This window comes from Typopeltis vanoorti, chromosome 16 (genome assembly GCF_054136105.1).
Source record: "Typopeltis vanoorti isolate ZY-2024b chromosome 16, IOZ_Tvanoo_1.0, whole genome shotgun sequence".
In the NCBI taxonomy this organism is placed as follows: domain Eukaryota; kingdom Metazoa; phylum Arthropoda; class Arachnida; order Uropygi; family Thelyphonidae; genus Typopeltis; species Typopeltis vanoorti.
The window spans coordinates 20597002-20618997 of NC_143564.1; the positions used below are offsets into that span (position 1 = coordinate 20597002).

A 21996-nucleotide genomic window follows, 5' to 3' on the forward strand; every position below is an offset into this window, starting at 1 on the left:
GGGCAGTTTAATCTCCACCAGTAGCCATTCAGAAAAAGCTGGCTCAAGGCTATTACTAATTATACATGGCATCTGATGAAGAGAGGCAGGTAAAAGTAGTGTGGTTCTATGATCGATTTTTTTGAGTTTCAAGGACGAAAAACCCGAGTTTCTGGAAGAAGAGAACCCGCTTGCTCGTGCCAGAGATCGACCTACCCGCGAACCGGTTGAAAAAAGCTTAGTACAAGTTCAGTCCTAGTCGGAGATAGAATTGAACTTAAGATGCTCTTTCTTCGGGCGGTCTAGCGTTATGGACGGCACATGCTATTTCCACTGACAGAACAAGAGAATATAGCAAGGATACTTCTATTTAAGTTATAGTGTATATGATCCTAGAAAGGCAGGGGGAAGAAACTTGTTCAAGATAATTTCAACGCTATTGTTGTTGTCCGCTTACCCCCTCTCTGGAATGCACTATGCATTTTTTTGTAGAAAGAAATCGATTTCGTAGTTTAAACAACAACAACAACAAAAGCGTTCCTGTAGATTTCTATACCTGTTGTATTATCTAGTTATGGTTCAGAGAATTTAGTGTTGTTGTTTTATTTATTTATTTTTAAATCCCGGATATGCGATTGCTAACAATTATTTCTTATGTTGGTTTCGAAATGGTCCTTAGTGTCTTCAATTTTTTTTTTTTTTTTTTTTTTTTTTTGTATCTATGTGGTACGAATTATCAGAATTAGCAATTTCCCTGATCACCTTATCATAACAGGTAATAAACGCAATAATGGTCCTTTCTATTCTTTTTCCATTTCCTTTTATTTCGTATATCATGTTGTGGTTTTCTGTTCTTATAAAAATTTCCCGTCTCTCTAGTGGCAGGTCTCATTGGTTTCTTTCTATTATATATTCTGTGTGCTGAGCGCATGTCGACTTGTATACGTTCCTAAGCGTTAATTGACCTTTAATTAGCTACGAAATATTAAAAAAACAAACAACCTTTCTACCCTAGATAATGTATAAAATCCGGGATGGTGAGATACGTGAAGCAAAGAGAGCCAAGTACCTTATGGTTCTATTTATTAGAATCCTGATTGCACTGAAAAACTCGCACTTTCTTGTCTTCTGTCGCAAATATAGCGACCTGTAGTAAAACGGGTAGCATCTGCCTTGTGTAAAACCGAAATTAAGTAAAGCTGCATTATTGATTCCTGTACACTGGAGGGGCTCATTGCGCTGCCCAAAGTAGTTGATTTTAGGTTATAAGTATCGGAAACTTTTAGAAGTTTGATATATTCTTAATAGATGCTACAGAAATTGCTATCAGCACAAGATTAAGAAATTTTCAATAAATCCGATTCTTACTGTCGTCTGCACTTTATCATAATAAATAATGCTATAATTATAAAAATTATTATAAATAATGCTAAGCCAATTATTATTGGCTTAGCATTATTTAAATCCTTCAGTAGTTTCTTAAAGTACAAGGTTCAAGAACATGCATGAACTTCTAAAATCGAAACGTTGCCAAAATCGCTTGTTGATCTTAATAGAACAATCTGCCACTAGCTAATGCATATTTAACTAAAAATAAAACTATCACAACGTTCATATTTCACAGTTGTTTATTGAAATCTGTGGGTATAAAGCAATTAGTGTGTGTGTGTGGGGGGGGAATTAAAAGAAATCAAAGAAGGTAGAATGAGCCCTGGAAAACACTACTTGAACTGTATTCATGAAAGGCAAGTCTGACAACAGAAAAGTGGATTGAGAACCCAAACCATGAGATTTTGGAGGCCCGAAATTTATAACGCTCAATTTCTTATGATTCAGAACTTAGTGAAAATTTGAAGTTATAGAAATTTTCCTTTATAAGCAAAGGAAAAGTGATGAAAGATTCATACATTCAAAATTTATGGTATTAAGATGTTCGCCTTGTTGTCCAATGCATAGCGTCACTGCTCTCCAACCCAGACGTCTTTGGTTCAAATTGTACTGTGGCATGGGCGTTGGGAATGCCTTTTGGTGGTCATTGATTACTCAAACCATGTGTTTGGAGCCTGAAGTAGCTTGAAAAAAAATAGGGATTTCGAATTATCTTATCCAGTGCCTTAACTAGCTTTTCATGGACTCTGTGCATGATTTTATTTTTGCCCCTTCTTTTTTTTTTTTTTTTTGGAAAAACAAATAAAATAAAAAATACGATAGAAAGAGATCAGTAAAATTTAACTTTAACCAAAAATGTTACGGAATCGGCTCCCACGACGGTAAAATTTAAAATTTGAAAATGAAAATATAATACTGATTATTTTTTTGATACCCCATATCAGGCCCCCTTCGTCCTGGGCCCTATGCTGTGTACCCTTTGCACCTGACTAGTTACGGCACTGATCTTACTCATGGCTGCTTTCGGCATTCGATAGGTTTACCTTTACAATAGGTTTACGACTCCTTTACAAATCCACTGAAATAAAATTGCCTTTTAATAATTAATATCATGAAATTAAATAATAGTATATGTACTAAATATAAATAGAAAGGAGCCCAAATTTCTTAATGGAGGATCCCAAATACGCGTTTCGCATTCGAATCTTCAGCATAATTTGATAATCCCAAAGAAAGAAACATGAATACGACACTATTGAGTGTATAAACTTTTTTTATTCCTTCGCACTTTAGTATTTTTCCCCCGTTTAGTTTTTGTTGCTGTTATAACATTGAGATGTTTTTATTCATTGGTAATAATTAATAAAATGGGAGCCTGATTCATTATTCTGGTAACGACGGAGTTGAACGAGTTCCCAACTTTCAGATTTGACAGTGTGGTTGGAATCTTGCAGTTAAAACTTACGATTAGAGAAATTTTGTTTGAGATGTCTCCGATGATTTGATTGGTTGTGGTGTCAAATTTCAAGCGCGTAGATGATGGCATACAACCAAAGAGAGACAGTGTTCTATGTAATAGTGGAGGAAATGAGTTTCTGTCGTCTGCGCTAAACGCGCTTCGTACTCGTGGTTAGGTGTTGATTGCTCTACGCGTGGAATATTCAAGATTCGTCCTCTCACTGTGCAATATTTCAAAAATGGTACCGGGTGAAAACACCCAGATGGTACCTTTGGAGGTAAAACAATATTTTTAGCGATGTAATCTGATTGACACTATTTTATTTCCAATGTTTATATGACATGTAGAGGGCAGTTCATTGACAGCCATGTAACAGCAAATTTGGTCTGTTAAAGAGAGACCGAGGAATTATTTGGCGGGGCTTTTCTGTTTCATGAAAATCTTAAAATAAAGCTTTACTTCATTAAGATCAGCCCCGTGGCATCTGGGACCAACATATTATTATTATTTTTATGCCCAAATCAACAATCATATTAACAATATCGAAGCATTTATATGGTTGGTTATAAGTCACGTGTTGTATTTATTAGGAAAAATGCTTCATATAAACAAAGTTGTATTTTCATTTTCGGGGACTAAGAACGTGTGCATAATTTAGACGTTGTGCCACAGACTTCAGAGTTTAACACACCAAAAAAATAAAAAAAAATAAAGAAATTAAATAAAGAAAATTGAACTAATAAATCATTTGAACTGAAATTGTCATATTGAAAATTATGTAACGATAGAATGGAAAACGTGAGGCTTTTTAATGTTTATAAACTTGGCTAGCAGTGGAGATCTTATGAAGAAAACGGCATACAGGAAAGGGGGAAGTGATACATCCTAATCCTATAAAACATATGTGATAAACATGATTTCTGATTACCAAGAATCATATCTTGTTAAATATGTGGCCTTGCTTACAATAAATATTTACTTAGCTAATCAACTAGTGAATAATCTTCAGAAAGTTACATAAAAATATAAAATAAATCGTGTGAGCTGAAAACACAACTATATTGATATCATCATAATGAAATGTGTATCTAAGATGAAAGTAAAAAATTATTTTGGCCTTTTAATATTAATAAATTTGACCACCAGTGATTCTTAAAATGGAAATAGTACAGGAAAAGGGGTAATGAATAATGTGAGACATTTCAGATTTCTATACTTCATATTTTGTTAAATACAGAATGGTCCTCCTGTTATGAATATTGACTGGTCATCAAGTAGTCATCTTTTCATTAATATTGACCTTCAAATTAGTACATGGATAATGTGAGGATTGATGATAGTAGAAATTATAGTAAGAAGAAAAGTGAGTGACCAGTATTACTTACAAAAATAATTATGCATTATTACAGGAGTGGGTTACATGCAGAACAGTTTTTTACCTCTGTGATTAGGAAAAAACACTAATTTTTATAGGATTATATTTAGCTAAAAGGATTTTGGCATCTGAGTATTAGATATGAACAGTGGTTGCATGAGTGGATTGAATTTTATTTCATTAATAGGCATAAAAGAAATTTCATTAAGGTAGTTGGAAGGGAAAGGTATCATATGTAGGCTGATTTTTGTTAAGACATATTAGGAAAAAGAAGTGCTTTTCTTTCAAGTTTGGTAGAGAATCATGAAGTGGGTAGAAGTGGCTTCCTCATTTCACAAATAGTAGGTAGAATTGCTACTATAGTGGATGGATGAAGTTGCATTTACAAAGTAAAGTGTGATGATTACATAGCGACTTGAGTAGAAGTTTAGTCGTGTGTGGTATATAACACAGCACTGAGAAGTTTTTGATGAGTACTTTCATTTTCTTGTCATGGCAATAGCTGCAGTGAATTTCTGCAGTAAATCAGTGGACTCCATGGAGTTTATTTTATTTATTTTTTTATGGTAATCTCTCTTTCTCTCTCTCTCTCTCACACACACACACACACACACACAAGGTTGTTACAGTAATACTATTCTCTATTGTGGGTATAAGAAGCTATGTGATGTAAGTATTTTAGGTGGACAATATACAAATAATTATTACATTTATTTTAACACGTTTACAGAAAAATGGAGGGATTACTGATAAAATGTCTATTGAAATTGCTGTAGACATTGACATCTGTTGACATATAGCTGTTATTCATGACTATAAATAGCTGTATAACCATAGGAAATTTGTTTATTCAACTAGTTTCTATAGAACTAGTTGAATAAACTTTGTGTTGTCTACAGAAAGTCTAACACTGCTTAACCCATTCACCATCTGCACATTCCCCATTCTATCAGGCAATGAATTCCGTGATCTGCCTTCCATTCAAAAAAGCCACTTCTCACTGCCTCCTTTTGCAGCTTTCAGAAATGGCCTCTTGTTCATTTCCTTTGTTCTACCATATGAAAAATTTCCAGCTTCAATTCTGTAAATACCTCTTAACAGTGTAAGTTTCTCAATCACATTAAACATTTGTCTTCTGTCCACCAAATTGTAGTTTGCATGTCCTCGTAACTGTAAAATCCCGATATAAATTTTTGTTATCTATCCCTGTATCCTCTCCACGGTTAATTTTTGTATACACTTTTGTGTATACAGGTCGAAGTCCTTAGTATTATAGCAGTTCTCTGGGTTACTTTCACCACCTTTGCAATATGTCCCCTAAACTTCAAATTTTTGACTATCGCCCTGAGATCTCTTGCTGTCTCCACTTCTTTCAGCATAGGCCCACCAGTAGAGTTTGCAGCCCTCCCATCTTTGAATCCCAAAGTTTAAGACCGTACATTAGTTGCATTAAACTGACATCCCAAATTCATTTGTCCATCTGTTCAGCTTATTTAAATTCTGTTGAAGTGCTACAACATAACTCCAATTTCACATCATCTGCAAACAGCTGAATTTCTCCCTGCACACCAATGACAGTATGATTGGTATAAATGATCCCAGTGGAACTCCATTTATGGCTTCCTTTCCTTGATACCGCTCCACTATACAGAATGCTCTAATATTTATCAAATAGCCTATTTCCAATCCATTTCACTAACCTCCATATGTTGCAACTTAAAAAACCGATTTGTGGCCTCCTGTCAAATGCTTTTGAAAAAAAAAAACGTATGCAGCATTGATCTATTGTAAAAGGTAACCAGATTACAAAAACAAACATGGTCTTTAACAAATCCACACTTCCCTGCATAAATAATATTGCCCCTCCATCTGCTGAATTCTGTATAAGTTCTTACCAGTTTCTCCAAAATCTGAACATCTACAGAAGAAATGCAAACTGGGTTATAGTTTAATGGCTGCATTCTAACACCACTCTTGTGCAGTGGCACACTATCTTACTCTCCTTCCATTCATTAAGCACTTTCTCAGTAGCTAGTCTTTGACTAGCCTGGTCAATGGAGCTGTCAGCTCCTCAGCACATTGTCTTAGAATGTTCAGTGAAATCCCATCCATCCCATTTAACTATTCTCATCCTTCCAGGAATAAAACCCGATTTTTCCAGGATGAAATACCCCAATAAAGTGAACATTGAACAACTCCACTATGCTATCTGCATTGATCAGATCAGGGTTATTTGTACACAATCATTACTTCTCCTACCAACCACATCAGTTTCTTAGGATTTTCCTTGGACTCTGGTGCCAGTCTCTTCTGATATTCATTTTTGCCTTCCTTGCTATATCAATCGCTTTTCTGGCTTGAGTCTTATATTCCTCATGCATTCACTCTGTATTTGTTGTCTCTTTGTACTTTTTCCATAACCCCTTTTTCATCTGTAGTTCCTGTTTAATTTCATTTGTAATTCACTTAACAACAAATTGTGTTATTTTTTCGCTTCACGAATGCAGTTTGCCATTGCTGTTGATGACCATTGCCTGTATGCAATGCTGATATCATTTCCTTGCAATTCTTTTCCATGGAAATTCCTCTAGCTGATGTCTACGATTATTATAGTGACCTGCCTTATAATTCTGCATAATAATTCCTTTCTCCCTGAAATAATGAATGAACATCAGTTGCCTACATCACATGTACTGCATTGTTGATTTGGAATAAGTGTTGTTTATTGTAAGTTAACTGTGAAATTAGGATGTTTTATGAAGACGACTATAACTGTTTTTTTTTGTGGATAAAAGGCTAGACCTGATATGAAAAGCTAGACATTTGCAAAAAAGAACATCCAAATCAACCCATCAAGCACAAACACATTCAACCTTCCCCAACTACAAATTTTATGTAATTGCTTAGCTCTCAAACAGGAGTGTTTAAACATGTACATCTTCCTTTTTTTGAATTGTTTGTTATTTTTTAGTTCTGATTTCTATTACGTCATTGACATTTGCAAGCTGAATTTTTCTTATATGAAATGAAACAAATCTATACTGGATTAGGACTGGGTGAATTACTGAGTGACTAGAAATGTGATCGTAAGTGAAGTTTTCACCCCTCAGAAATATTTCTGCAAATCTTCCTGTCACAGTGCTTTCATCAAGAATGATGTTTGGAATATTAATGTTTCGAAAATTTCAGTGTGTTTTTAGAGAGAAAATCTGTTTCTTATCTAGTTGTGACATCTTTAATCATATTCCCCCACCTTTTTTTTTTTGCTTAGGATTTTGTAGTACTATTCCAAAGGTATTGCTTCTTCTCTGAGATGATAAATGTAATTAAAGAATCAAAGATTTGTTAAGGGACACTGTCGTTTTAGTAATCTGATTGCCTTTTTTAATAAAGTAACAAGAGTAGTTAATGAGGGAAAGCCATATTCTGCTGTTTTTTGAAATTTACAAATGCATCTGACAGGTTGCCACATGATAAAACCAAGACCCATGACCAAGACCAAGTGCATGAATGGTGAATGAGTTCAAGGAGTGGTATGATAGGCTTAGTGTTTTATAACGTGGGCCTCCCACGATGAGTATTGTGACTCCATGGAGGTCCTGAATCAAAATAATAGTAATTATTTAAGCAACAAAAGAAATTTGATCTTTTGGTTTTATGTAAGACATTACATCCTTTTATAAAATTCAGGTTTCAGTTAGGTGCTTGCAGTAGTGATCAATGGAATGCCAAACAAAGCTTTTTAGACAAGCAGACGAGAAAAATACAAATTTAGACAAACTTGCCCCCCCCCCCCGAGCAGATGGAATTGACGACATTTTATGTAATAAATAGTTTTACTTGTCCATTTTGTGTGATGTATTTCTTCAGAAAGTGCAAACAGAAATTCCACACAGAGGAATGTCGCACACAAAAAAAGTTTCAGCAGTTTCCTGTGGTTTCTCATTGCAAATATTGAGGATATTTTCCTAATTGCTTATTCTTATTAATAGATCTAGTAGTGAAGTTTTTTATTTTTTCCTCTTTGTTGATTTCAGATCTAGCTTGCTTAAACTGTTTAAAAAGATATATTTTAAAACCTTACTTCAAATACGGTAAAAGTTTGGTAAAAGTTCCAGAACCAAAAACATTCAAGGATATGAAGGATCCCTTTCAGGTAGCTGTTTTAACAACTTTTCTGTTATAAGACAGCAATACAACCTAGCCTCCTGAACAGCTCCTGGAGTGGAAAGGATTTTTGAAGTTAGTAGACTCCATTCCTTTAGCAAGTCATAGATTTGCAGCAAGATGTTTCCACAGGTATGAGGAATATTGAAGAACTGTACTTTCAAGAAAAGGTAACTAAATAGCCTGCTATCATGATTATTGCCATTTAAAGCAGGAAGCAACTTTCTATCCTTTGTGATGAAAGTCATGTTATATGATGGTTGCTGGAAATTAATATATGTGTTTTGAATATGACTTTTTGCAAGCAATGAAATGATGAGTGGTTTATTACTAGACAGATGTTGGAAGTTTTTTCCCACTTGGTTAGACTATAAATTATATATTTAGTTTAATCCTTTATCCAAGTGTAAGCAAACAAAGTTTGTGCCTGAAGTATCTTCAGGACTGGGGCAACTCTTAGCAAAGGTGGACTAAGCTCTAATCACTACTTGTCTTAGTATCTCTCATAATGCAAAACACATCTCCTTGCAGACATGTATACTGCTGTGCATTAAGGGGAAGGATCACTACCCAGACAAGTTTCGACCTTTATCGAGGTCTCTTCACTGGAAGCCAGACCCAGAGGCGATACCAAGGTTGAAGCAATGCAGAAGTCATGTTTACCTATATGAGTTGCCAAAAGGTGTCAGTCTTATTATTAAATTACTCTGGATTAGAGAAAGATGGTGGAAGTTTTTTTCCACTTGGTTAGACTATAAATTATATATTTAGTTTAATCCTTTATCCAAGTGTAAGCAAATTAAGTTTGAGCCTGAAGTATCTTCAGGACTTGTGCAACTCGTAGCAAAGGTGAACAAAGCTTCACATCACTTGCCTTAGTATCCCATAATGCAAAGCACATCTCCTTGCAGACATGTATACTGCTAAAGCTTCAAACATCTTTCTCTAATCCAGAGTAATTTAATAATAAGATTATTATTACCACCCCAAGACTGCATGGGGTCAAAGATTCATCTAGGAGGTCCTTTTATCACACATACTGTGTTTTAAACACATTCAAATTTGCAGACACCACATTCTCAGGCAAGGCATTCCAATCATTCACAACTCTGCACAAAAAAAACCTGCCTCTCACTTCCCTACTCACACCCTCTTTATACAGTTTCCAGGGATGACTTCTGATTCTCCCCCGATCTCCCACTATTTTCTGTAGAACCTCTCCAGCATCGATCCTATAACAACCCTTAATAACTTGTAGGTCTCTATCATATCTCCCCTCTTCCTCCTGTCCACCAGACTCTGCAAGTTGCATCTTCTCAATCTTTCCTCATACTCGACATTCCAGAGGTCAGAAACTATCTTAGTCAGTCTCCTTTGGACCCTTTCCAACATCTCTTCATCCTTCTGAAAATCTGGTGACTAAATCTGGGCACAATAGCCCGGATTTGGTCATCGGGTTTTCAGAAGGATTAGGTCACTTGGACTAGGCCATGTGTGGCCTAATCCAAGTAACCTAATCCTTTATACAACGGTACAGGAATCTCCCTACTTCTACACGTCAGTGTCCTCCGCATCATTCCCAGAAGCCTTTGTGTTGTCTTCATAATTTTAGTGATGTGTCCCCTAAATTTTAGATCCTTATCCACTATCACCCCCAGATCTCTTATTTCCTCTACCTCCAACAATATATTCTCACCAAGCATAAATTCTGCATCCCATCTTTGTTTTCCAAATTTTAAAACCTTACATTTTGCAACATTGAACTCGCATCCCGATTTCCGTGCCCAATCACTCAATCTATTCAAGTCTTCCTGTAAGGCCACAACATCTTCATTACACTTCATGGTTTGTCCCAACTTTGCATCATCTGCAAACAACTGAATATCTCCATCCAAATCTTCACCTATATCATTAATATACAAGTTAAACAGCAATGGACCTAAAACAGACCCCTGAGGCACTCCACTAGTGACTTTCCTTTTCCTGGATATCGCTCCCCATACACAACTTGTTATACCTATCAGATAGCCAGTCTCCGATCCAATGCACCAATCTAATATCCAACCCCATTTGCTCTAGTTTGACTGTCAACCTATCATTAGGTACTCTATCAGAAGCCTTTGCAAAATCCAAGTATATTACTGTGTATCCTTTTCCTCTGTCCAAGGAAGTAGTCACTTTATTGTAATAAGTAGATTACTAAAACATGACCTTCCTTTAGCAAATCCATGCTATTCATCAAAGATAATACTTTTGTTATCAACTCAACTCTGGATCCTAGTTCTCACAAGCTTCTCCAACAACTTAACCACAACACCTGACACACAGATAGGCCTATAGTTTGATGCTTGAGTTCTATCACCTGCTTTATGAAGTTGCACAATCTTGCCCTCCTTTCACTCCTTAGGAACTTTACCCAGTGCAAGACTGATATTAAAAAAAAAATATGTCAAGGCAGGTGTCAATCTCTGGCACATTCCTGCAGAATATGTGGTGATATATTATTAATTCCCACAGCCTTATTAACATGTAGTTTACTCAACTCCCCATACACCTCTTGCTCACCTACAGTCAGTCTCTCCTCCCCATCATCAACTACTCTCAATCCCTCCATGAAGTCACATTCACAAGATTGAAAGATCTTTATGAACTGCTCATTAAGTATCTCCACCACACATTCTGTATCAGCTGTCTTTATACCATTTTCTCCAATCAATGTCATCTTTCCATAATTATTCTTTCTTTTGCTAGCTACATATCGAAAGAACTCCTTAGGATTCTTTTTGGCTTCATTAGCCAACTGCTGTTCATACCTCTCTTTAGCTACCCTCACCAACCAAGTCACCCTCCTTGCTTGGTCTTTGTAGACCTCATGGAATTGGTTATTTCCACTTCTCTTATTCTGCCTCTACAATGCCCTTTTTCTTTGTATGTGACACCTTTTGGGAACTCGTATAGGTAAACATGACTTGCTTGACTTCAACCTTGGTATCACCTCTAGGTCTGGCTCCCACTGAAGAGACCTCAATAAAGGTCAAAACCGGTCTGGGTAGTGACCCTTCCCATAATGCATAGCAGTATACATGTCTGCAAGGAGATGTGCTTTGCATTATGGGATACTAAAGCAAGTGATGTGAAGCTTTTTCCACCTTTGCTACAAGTTGCCCCAGTCCTGAAGATACTTCAGGCACAAACTTTGTTTGTTTACACTTGGATAAAGGATTAAGTTAAATATATAATTTATTACTAGACAGATGTGATTTAATGCTTCATTCATACCTATTATACTAAGTTCTATAGTTGCAGCATGCTTTGGAGCGATGTCTTTTTTTTAAACGCTCCCATAACTCAATCATTATAGATGAAGCCCTTTGGTCAGAAAGACCTGGGTTAGATTCCAATCCTTGATGTGAGGAACCTTTATCTGGTCTATTTCGATGAAAGGTGAGTTAGCTGGTCTCATATGGAGGTAGGGATTTTTTTCCATCTGGAAACTGGGGTTTTTTGTCCCCCAGAGCAGGCAGCCCGGCCCCGTGAACACACTGATTACAGTCAGAAATGCTTAAGACCCAGCAATAGATCTGATTCGTCAGCTATGCTGGTCCTTAGCTTGGATAAAAATGAGGGGGGGGAGTATTGCAGTGGTGCCATAGCTCCCTGTAAAAGGGGCTCATGGCTGTTGTATCATCCTTTGAAATAAATAAAATGTCTTTTTTTTTTGTTCAGGAGAAGTTCTTATTGCAGAAAGTTTTACCACTTGGTTATAAAGTAAATTATAGATGACATCTTGTTTTAAGAGATCTTCGCTGTTACACATGGAATGTAACAAAACAGGTTATGTGATATGGCTTTGTCTTAAGCATAAACAAAAATAAACAATTCTATGGTTTAATGGAACGAAAACAGCTTTTACTTCCAATATTTTTTCTCTGTTGCAGAGACATCATTTGGGATATAAATATAAAAATTATGATAATGCTCAAAACAATAAATGGAAGAAGTTAGAATGGAAGTCGGGTATATTTTGAAATGTGAAATACACAGTGGTTTGAAGGGAATGCATTTTTTTAATTTATAAATAAAATGAACTCATAAATTTTTAATGATTTTATTTATTTCTGGAAACACTATCATCCAATGTTTAATATGTTTTTTTGAACTCTGGGCCAAAAATTCAGTTTGTAGCATATGCACATATAATTATATAAATATATAATTTTATAATTATTGTCAGTTACCATGCTGCGAATACCATGCACAGAATGAAAAATAAATAAAACTGCTGTGCTTCACCACAACAAGTACAACTTTGATAAAACATTTTGGACTCAGCAGCAAAAAACCACCATAATCTTAATAAATATGGTTGTGCAAACGTTTCCAAGTTTTGGGAAACAGTAATTATTAGATCTTCTGCCCAACAGCCAAGGCTACTTACCATTCTTATAGAAAGTGTCTCTCTTAGGATTTTAGGCTTCTAGTCTAACTTCTTCCACTTTTTTGTTTGTCTGTTTTGTGAATATTATTAGAATTTTTTATATTGCATCTCAGATGATGTTTCTGTGACAGAGACAAAATGTTGGATCTGTTAAACAAAAAGATGAACTTAAATAAACCATCATCATCATCATCAATCATCAAATTCCTGCCATGTACCCTCAAGGGGTGTACAGGATATGATAGTACTACATGAAAAAAATTACATCATTACTAACTTCCTATCTACAATTTTCCTCCAAATCAGTCTGTTACTTGTCAAGGCTTCAACATTATCAGATCTTATATTTCTATCATCTAAAGTACTTTGTACCGTACCAATCCACCTATATCTTGGTCTTCCTCTGGGTCGTTTTCCTGCCAACCTGGCAGTGAACACTTGTTTTGCTAATCTTTCTTCGCCCATTCTGTTAAAGAACCATACCACCTGAGATTAGCTCTGCTAATGCATTCTTGGATGTTGACAATGTCAAGTTCTTTCCTAATATCCTCGTTTTTAATATGATATTGCCATTGATGCCATCTGTTCACGCCTATAATCTTTCTCAGGACTCTCATATCTGTGGTCTCTAGTCTTTGGTCAAGTGTTTTACTTCTCACCCAGCTCTCAGATCCATAAGTTAAAACTGGTTTGAACACTGTCTGTATACAGCTAATTTAGTGTTCCGACTAATTTCTCTCTTATTCCATATGAATTTATTCAATTGACTTCCTACCATACCAGCTTTGCTGATTCTGTTGTCTATTTCTATATTTAATTTACCATCTTCAGTAAATATCGTGCCTAAGTAGCTGAAATGTTTCACTTGTTCCACAGGTTCTCCATTCACAACACAGTTGACATTTTCAATGATTCTGCCTATTTTCATTGTCTTTGTCTTTTTATTGCTGACCTTCCAGGAACACTCAGTAGGGTCTACTCCAATCATCGGGAATTCATCCCTCTGTCCAAGCTTTCTGAATTATGCAGTGCAACCACTGTAAGACTCTTATACCACCATACTTCAGCATTTCTGGTCGAATATCATCTACTCCTGCTGCCTTTCCACATTTCAAGCCTTTGATGGCTTTTTCTACTTCAAGTATGGATATGTATTCCTGACTGCATGCCTGGTCAGTGTTTTCACTTTTTTCACTGCGCTGTCATCACTGCTTGTTTCATTTAGCAGTTTTTCAAAGTAATTACTCCATACTTCAAGGATATCTTTTTCTCTGGTTTTCATGTCACCTTTATCATCTCTAACTCCTTTTACAGCACTCTTTCCTCCATTCCTAAGCTTCTTCAACAACGTCCAGAATATTTTGCCACCTTCTTGATATTTATTTTTTATATTCTTCCCAAAGTCCTCCCATGACTTTTGTTTAGCTAGTTTTACACAATGTTTAGCATTTTTGCATTTGTCTCTGTATTCTCTAAGAGAACAAGCTGACTTATTTGACAGAAATTTTTGATATGCTTTCTTTTTTTCCTTCACTGCCTCTTTAACTTCCTGTGTCCACCAGGGAGTTCTGATTTTTTTTATCCTTGCAGACAACCTCACCACATGCCTCTCTAGCAGAATCAATCAATGTTTCCTTCATTCAGAGTTTGCCACTGAATCTCCAAGATTTGGTTGTTGTTCTCAAACTCGTTCATTTTCCTTCAATAATCTTTGTGTATTTTAATCTACAGTTCACATCTGAGAGCTGCTCAACTTTTATTCTCTTTAAAACTTTCTTACATGTTATTTATTTCAATATGAAATTCAATTTTATCTTGCTCAAGACTAAATAAAATAGTGATCACTTCCAATTTCAAATCCTCTGTACACTCTAGTGTCCTGCACCAGGGAGAAAACATCACTATCAACAATAACAGTCAATGAGACTTTTCTTATTCCTTGCCTCTTCTCTCCATGTGAATTTGTGCACATTTTTATGTTGGAACATGGTGTTAGTAATAACCAGTCCATGTGCTGAGCAGAAATCCATCAGATATTTGCCATTATTATTAGCTTTGCTCTTTTCTCCAAATTTGCCCAAAATATTTTTGTATGTCTCACAATCATTTCCTATTCTGCTATTTAGATCCCCAACAAGGACCAACTTTTCCTTTTTCATTGTGTCAGTTGCTTTTTCTAAAACCTCAAAAAATTCCTCCACTTCTACCTTAGTAAAGCCTTCTCTAGGAACCATAGGCACAAATAAGTTTCATTGTCCAGTTTCCCATTCTCATATTTGCCCACATTACTCTACTTGAGACTGACTGCCATTCAAGAAGATTAGCCTCGTATTTTGTGTTGAATACTGTGGCTACTCCTTCTTTTCCTTGATTGTCATTGCCTGAATATAACATTTTGTATTTATTGCTCAGAAAGATCTCACCAGTTTTTGTCTTATTTGTTTCAGCCACTCCTATTATGTTGATCTGGTACTTATCTAATTCCTCAGCTACCTCCATTTCTTTGCCATTCAGGCTTCTTATGTTGATAGTACTGATCTTTAACTCTGGTGATGTTGAGTTGGGGTTTGTTTTCAGATTTGTTCCAGTAGCTGACTTTTCGCTGTTTGCCCTGGTTCCCTGGCGAAGACAACGGGGGCCTTGTTTAACCGGGTGATGCCCCAGCCGGCATGAAATTTTGTCATGTCGTACCATCATTTTTTATTTTGGTTTAACCAATAAGAATACAATTTGGTCGGCTAAATCCCAAATTGCCAGCCCATCCTTGTTCGTTCAGTATCTAGGTAGATACCCAACAGGGTGCACCACGAGAAGGTGAGGATTGGACATTAGGTCAGAAGCCCTGGTCGGTTCTGCATTCCTTTAAAGGCTATGTGGAGGTCTCCTCTCAGTCTTTTTTCCATTCTGTGATGAGCAGTTAGATTCTATTAATGAACCAAAAGGAGAAACTGTTGTAATTTGCAAAATGATATGTTGATTTGGGCATATTCAGAAGAAATTTAACAAATGGAACAGTGTGAGGCAGAACTATGGGCTACATTTTAATAGTAAGAAGAGTAAGAGGATGATTTTAAGTCATAGAGAAAATGTACAAGTTAATGACCTTAGATTTACTTGTCAAATGTTGAAGAGGAGTGGATACATACTTCTAACATTTGGAAAGTTTACTTTCTTGTAATGGTAAGTTAGATCAGGAGGTATTGTGTGTGGGGAATTAATGGCGTAAGTAGTCTGTTTATGGGACAGTGAAATTTCTACTGAAGCATAAGCTTTTTAACAGAAGTTGACTTTTTTTCCAATTTTCTCTTATGCAGCAGAGACAGAAGGTTTTCTGCATAACGTTGGCAAAATCAGGAAAAGATAGAAAAGAAACATGGATGTTAGGAATGTATTGGAACTAGAAATAAGAAATGCTTGTAAACTGCTGCTTGAAATGGCTTGGACATATAAAGAAAATGAATTCATACAGAACCTCTATAAGAATATATGAAATGAAAATTGAGAGGAAAAGACAGGACAAATAAAATAAGATTTTAAAAAAACTTTGGATCATACAGTATTCATATAGATGGAATAGGTATTAAGACTTAAGTGCTGGTCTAAACTTATAATTAGGTTTAATACAATGAATACAACACAGAGAAAATAATTACCCAGGTTTAATAGTACCATTATTTCATCTTTGTTAGAGACATTCTCTGAGTTACAATATAATATAGTCACCACCAGTCCTGCAGAAGGGGAAGGAGTGCTGTATGGGACTGGTGACTAGCCTGGCTGTTGAGCTGGAGGCCAAAGAATTAATGTGAATAAGTTTGGGTTTTTGGGTTTTTTAAACCTGTTGTTGTTAATTCTAAAAAAAATCTCAAGTTTGTATTTAGTGTAGTGGAGGAGCATAGTAGTTTTTTTCCCATTTGATTCTCTGAAAGGTATTCAAGGCATGGTCAGCTAGACCTAACTTATTGACCATAGCTGGGGTGGCTGATGTATTTCTAGTGTTCTCCAAGATGGATGTTGGCAAATTTCCCAGTTTGTCTATGATATGATATAACAAGATACAAGAACAAGGAACTCCATATTACCTTTTGACCAAAGAAAGGAGGGAGTGGATTGCTAGGAGAATAGATATAGGCAGCTAGCTTGAAATGAAGTTTGAAGTCAGCATAGCGATTATATTTCTTTAAAATTCTGGCTGTTTTTTCTGGTACTCCAGATACAGAGAATAGTAATAGCATTGCTATAATCAGTGTGCTGAGAGGGATGTGTCAATATGGCACAATACAATCAAGCATTATGTAAACTCTTGTTAACAGAGCTTCCAGCCAGGCTTCTCTCACAACAGATTCTCCTTTATTTGCAGCTTCCTATCCAAATGGGCTACAATGCTAAAAAGATTAACAAAATAGTTGTTCCTCCTGTTGTCTTGCATCTCTCTCAACATACTGATTATTGTAATGCTATTATTCCCAATATCTGGTGCACCCTCAGGAAAAAAATCTAGAAATTTAAAGAAATATAATATCTGAATTGCTTTCAAACCTCATTTGAAGCTGGCTGCCTTTATCTACTCTCCTAAAGATCCATTCTATCCTCTTTCTTTCTGTTCCAGGCATGTACAAGATTCCTTGTTCTTGAAGCTTGTCATATTATGGACAAACTGGGAAATCTGCCAACATCCACCTACCTTGGAGAACACAAGAAATATATCATCTGCTATAACTACGGGTCAGTCAGTCGGTCTAGCTGACCATGCCTTGGATATCTTGCATAGAATCAAATGGGGAAAAAAATTACTATGCTTCACTGCAGCAAATACAAATTTGGAAAACTGTTTTTAGAATCAGCAGCAGATTTAAAAAAAAAACTAACCTAACCTAAATAAATATTATGTTAAACTTCCCAAGATTTGGGAAATATTCATTCTTAAACCTCTCATCTAACAGCCAAGGCTGGCTTCTAGTATAACATCTTTCACTTATTGTTTTGTGAGATTTTGTGTGTGGTATTACAATTTTTGTAGTATATCTCAGATGTCTCCGTGACAAAGACAAAATATTGAAACTACGAAATCTGTGTTTAATTACTTATTTCTCTGTGCTGTATTCATGCTATTAAACCTAATTATGAGAAAGACAGAAATAAATGAAGTTGATCTGCCTTACCTAACCTGACCTCTTGTAGCATTTGTTTATGCTATTGAGAGAGGAAGCCTTGATTGTAATTCTTTGATCTGCATCTGGATCACTGTGCTCAGATCTGGTATCCTGTTTCTTGGGGATGAGGAAGTGGTGGAGAAGATTCAGAGGTGAGTGGTCTGTAGGATATTCCCTATGAGGAGAGATTGAGGGTGTATGGATTGCAGAAGTTGCTTGATAGGAACAAAAGAGAGGATATGAACAGGAACATTCAAATTGCTTAAAGGGTTTTATAGGATTGATGCAGGGAAATGTTTCAGCACTTGGCTAGAGGTGCCAGAACAAAGGGCCATCCCTGGAAGTGGAATAAAGGTGTGTTTAGTAGAGGTGTGAGGACTAGATTTTTTGCTCGGAGAATTGTGAATGAGTCTGTGTTGTTAGCTGAGTTGCTATACGCTTTGCACCATATGGCTGTGAAAGCAGTGTCCTGGGTTTGATTCCCTTTGCTGACATGAGAAGCTTAGGATCTTTCTCAGACATAGCCAAGTTAGCTGATCTTAGGCATGGATTGCAGTGTTTTTCTCTCCAGTTTATCTGGGGTTTTTTCTCTCAAAAGCAGGCAAACTGGCCTTGAGAACATAACGCTTCTACAGACATAGGTTACACCAGGAGGTATAGGATCTGGCCAGGATCAGTCAGCTAGTCAACATACCTGCATGGATCAACAGTGTTGCAGTAAGTCTCACTCCATGTTTTGGGGTCAGGACTCAAGGCTCTGGTACTGGTACTTGAAAGATAGCTTCAGCAAGTAATTGATCTCCATGGGTTCAGGTTTTTCACAGAAAAAAAAGTGTCTGTCTACACTTCTGTCAAACATACCCTTCATTCAACTCCTGAATTAAGAATGGGCAAACTGTTATTCCAGTAGCAACAGAAGCCAAGTTATTGAGACTCATCTTTGACAGAAAACTTGCATTACTTGCACATATTCATCAACTAAGAGGAAAAACTCCAAGAAAGCAATGAATCTCCTTCACACTCTATCTTGTTCTGAATGTAGATTGATCTTCATTGCTTCGTCTTTATCGTGCACTTATACGTACAAAGCTGGATTATGGGTCTCAAGTCTGTGGTTTTGCAAGGGAATAATCTGTGATGTTTGGATCCCATCCATCATCAGGGTATACAGATAGATATTTGCACCTTTTGCACATTACCCATTTAGTCTTTACATTAAAGCAAATGAACCACTGTTTCAAGAGTAGTAGTTTAAGTAATTGGAGAAATTGGTAAACAAGCAAAATTCAAGACTGGGTGGACAAAAATATGATACTTTTTTAGGGTGGCAACATGGTTTTGTGAAGGGTAGGTCTTGCTTTAGTAATTTCCTTACTTTTTATAATAAAGTGACAATTGATTTGGATGAAGGAAATGGCTACTCAGTGATACTGCCAGAGTTAGCAGAGACATTCAACTGAATTCCCCATGGGCTCCTTTGACATATATTGGAGCAAATATGTATGGATGTGAATCTAGTGATTTGAATAAGAGGATAACTGATGAACAGATATCAAATAATAGCATAGGAGGAGGAGGAGGAGGAGGAGTCAGGGTAAATGCAGATGCTGTGGAGTATTATAGGGCTTAGTATTTGGTCCTCTGCTGTTTAATTTATACATCAGTGATATTGGAAATGATTTAAGGGAAAATATTCAGTTGTTTATTGATGATGCAGAACTGAATAGAGCAATTGTCAATGAAGATGATGTAGAGATCCTGCATATGACTTATATAGACTGGCTTTGTGAGCAAAGATAAATGGCTGCCAGGTTAATGTGACTAGGGGTGAGGTTATGCACTTCGGTGTGAAGAAATAGTAAACTGTGTATCATGTTGATCCAACTGAACGTCAGGAATTTGATGAGGCAGGAATTTAGGAGTTATTGTCTAGTGATTATGTGGACAAGGAGTCAAAGTTTAGAGAACATGCTGCAAATATGGCCAAAACAGCACATCGGATTCTGTGGCTTTTGAAGAACACATACTGACAAACATGGATTCTGTGGGAATGAAGTGGTGGAGAGGATCCAGAGACAAATGACCAAGATTGTGTCAAGTCTTTAGAGTGCTCCCTGTGTGAATAGATTGAAGGTATCTGTGCTTCAAAAACTAGCTGATAGGTGAATAAGAAATGACATGATAGAAGCATATATTAAAGGTGTTTTATAGGATTGACACAGAAGAATTCTTCAGTACATGATAGGAAGAGAGAGAGAGAGAGAATAAAGGGGGAGTGTCACTCCTGGAAATTGTAAAACAGTGTGGTTAGCAAGGGATAGGACTAGATTTTTTGCTTGTAGAGCGGTGAATGGGTACAATCGGTTACCAGAGATGGTTGTGAGAACTTCAGTGAATAGGTATGATAGCTGTTGTGTGGGCATTTGTTAGAGTGGGTCTACCATGTTTAGTTTTGACTTCATGTCCAAGATATAATAATGATTAGTCTGTTATTTGTGAGAACTCCAATGTTGTCAGATTTTTTTTTTTTTCCCAAGGCACATCTAACTATGATCAACCCATCTACATCTTAGTCTTTTCTCTCTTTTTTTTTTTTTCCTTGAATCAAACCTTCATGATATTTATCTTTTGTTTGACAATCTTCACATGTTTGTTTAGCTACTTTTACATATCCAGCCTCCTCTTTCATATATTTTTCTCGCTATTGTCTAAGGGCATGTCGTGAGTTATGTAAGTAACTTACAGGAATTTGCAATTTTAGTATGATTTTCTCTTTTCACTGAATGCCTCTTTAATTGCTTGAGTCCACTGGCATGCATTTTTGCTTGCAGACAACTTAACCACATTTTCTCTGGCTGAATCAAAGTGTTTTCTTGTTACCATTAGATCTCTAACATTCGGTTGTTTTTTAACTCTTTCACATTTTCTCCAGTAATATTTACACATCTGTGCTAGTCTAGGTTCACTTCTAAAAGCTGCTCAACTTTGATTCCTCTTAAAATTTTCATACATATTTTGTTTTTGATGTGATACTCATGTTTATGCTATTTAAAAGTAAATGAGGTAACTTCCTATTTCATGACCCCTGTACACTCTTGTATTCTAAACCAGTCTAAAGATATGCGTATCAATAATAATATAGTAAACCTTTTCCTAATTCTCCCACATGTGGTTGTGTATAAATTAATTCATGTTGGAACATAGTGTTACTAATTTGTTATGACATTAATCCAGCAGATACCTAAGATTATAATTCATTTTGCCGTTTTCTCCAAATGTTCCGAAAACATTTCTGTATGTCTGAGAGCAGTTCCTGCTTTGCTACTTCAGTTACCAACAAGAATCTGTTTCTGTTTCTTGTTAGAAACTGAATGACAGCTTTGCTTTTATCATTTGAAACGAATGATAGCTTTTCCTTTTGTCAGCTGTCAGTAGATGACTCAAAAGAATTCCCCTACCTACTCAGTGTCTGCACTTGTGATGTACTCGTTATGAAAATGTTATATTAGAAGTAACATGTAAAGAAGTAAAAATATTGAAGTACTTACTAAACTGATTATTTGTGTTACTTCTAATATAACATTTTCATAACGAGTACATCACAAGTGCAGACACTGCGTGTATGAAAACAAAAACTAACAAGCATAATTAATACGTAAAAATATTCAGAATTTTTAATATGATTATTTTTACATGGGACTATGTCTAATTCACTATTTTGAAATTTGCCCACATCAGTCCACTGAGTATGCCTGCTATTCAAGAAGTTTACCTCTGCATTTAGTGTTGAATAGCATCACTATTCTTATTTATTTAGAAGTATCTTACTTTCTCCCCATCTTGGTATGTTGCTCAGGGATTTTTGCTATCCCCTGTCTGTTTTCCATTGATATTTCTATTTATTGTGCCAAACTTCATTTCCATTGAATTTGAGGTTGTTCAGTAGTTGGCTTTTCACTCCTTGTCCTAGTTCTCTGGTGAAAACGGCAGTGTCCTTGGTTAACTGGTTGATGCCCTACCTGCCATGACATTGCAT

The 21996-nt window shown here is 36.1% G+C and overlaps 1 protein-coding gene across 1 annotated transcript in view; it reads left to right on the top strand.

Annotated features, from left to right (window-relative positions):
* Positions 1-2955: 2955 nt before the first annotated feature.
* Usp47 (ubiquitin specific protease 47) overlaps positions 2956-21996 on the top strand; it is a 572957-nt gene continuing 553916 nt past the window's right edge. The window contains exon 1 of the mRNA XM_090406134.1: positions 2956-3104. Coding sequence (XP_090262260.1) covers positions 3066-3104 — 39 coding nt within the window. The 5' untranslated portion in view covers positions 2956-3065. The remainder of the gene's footprint in view (positions 3105-21996) is intronic.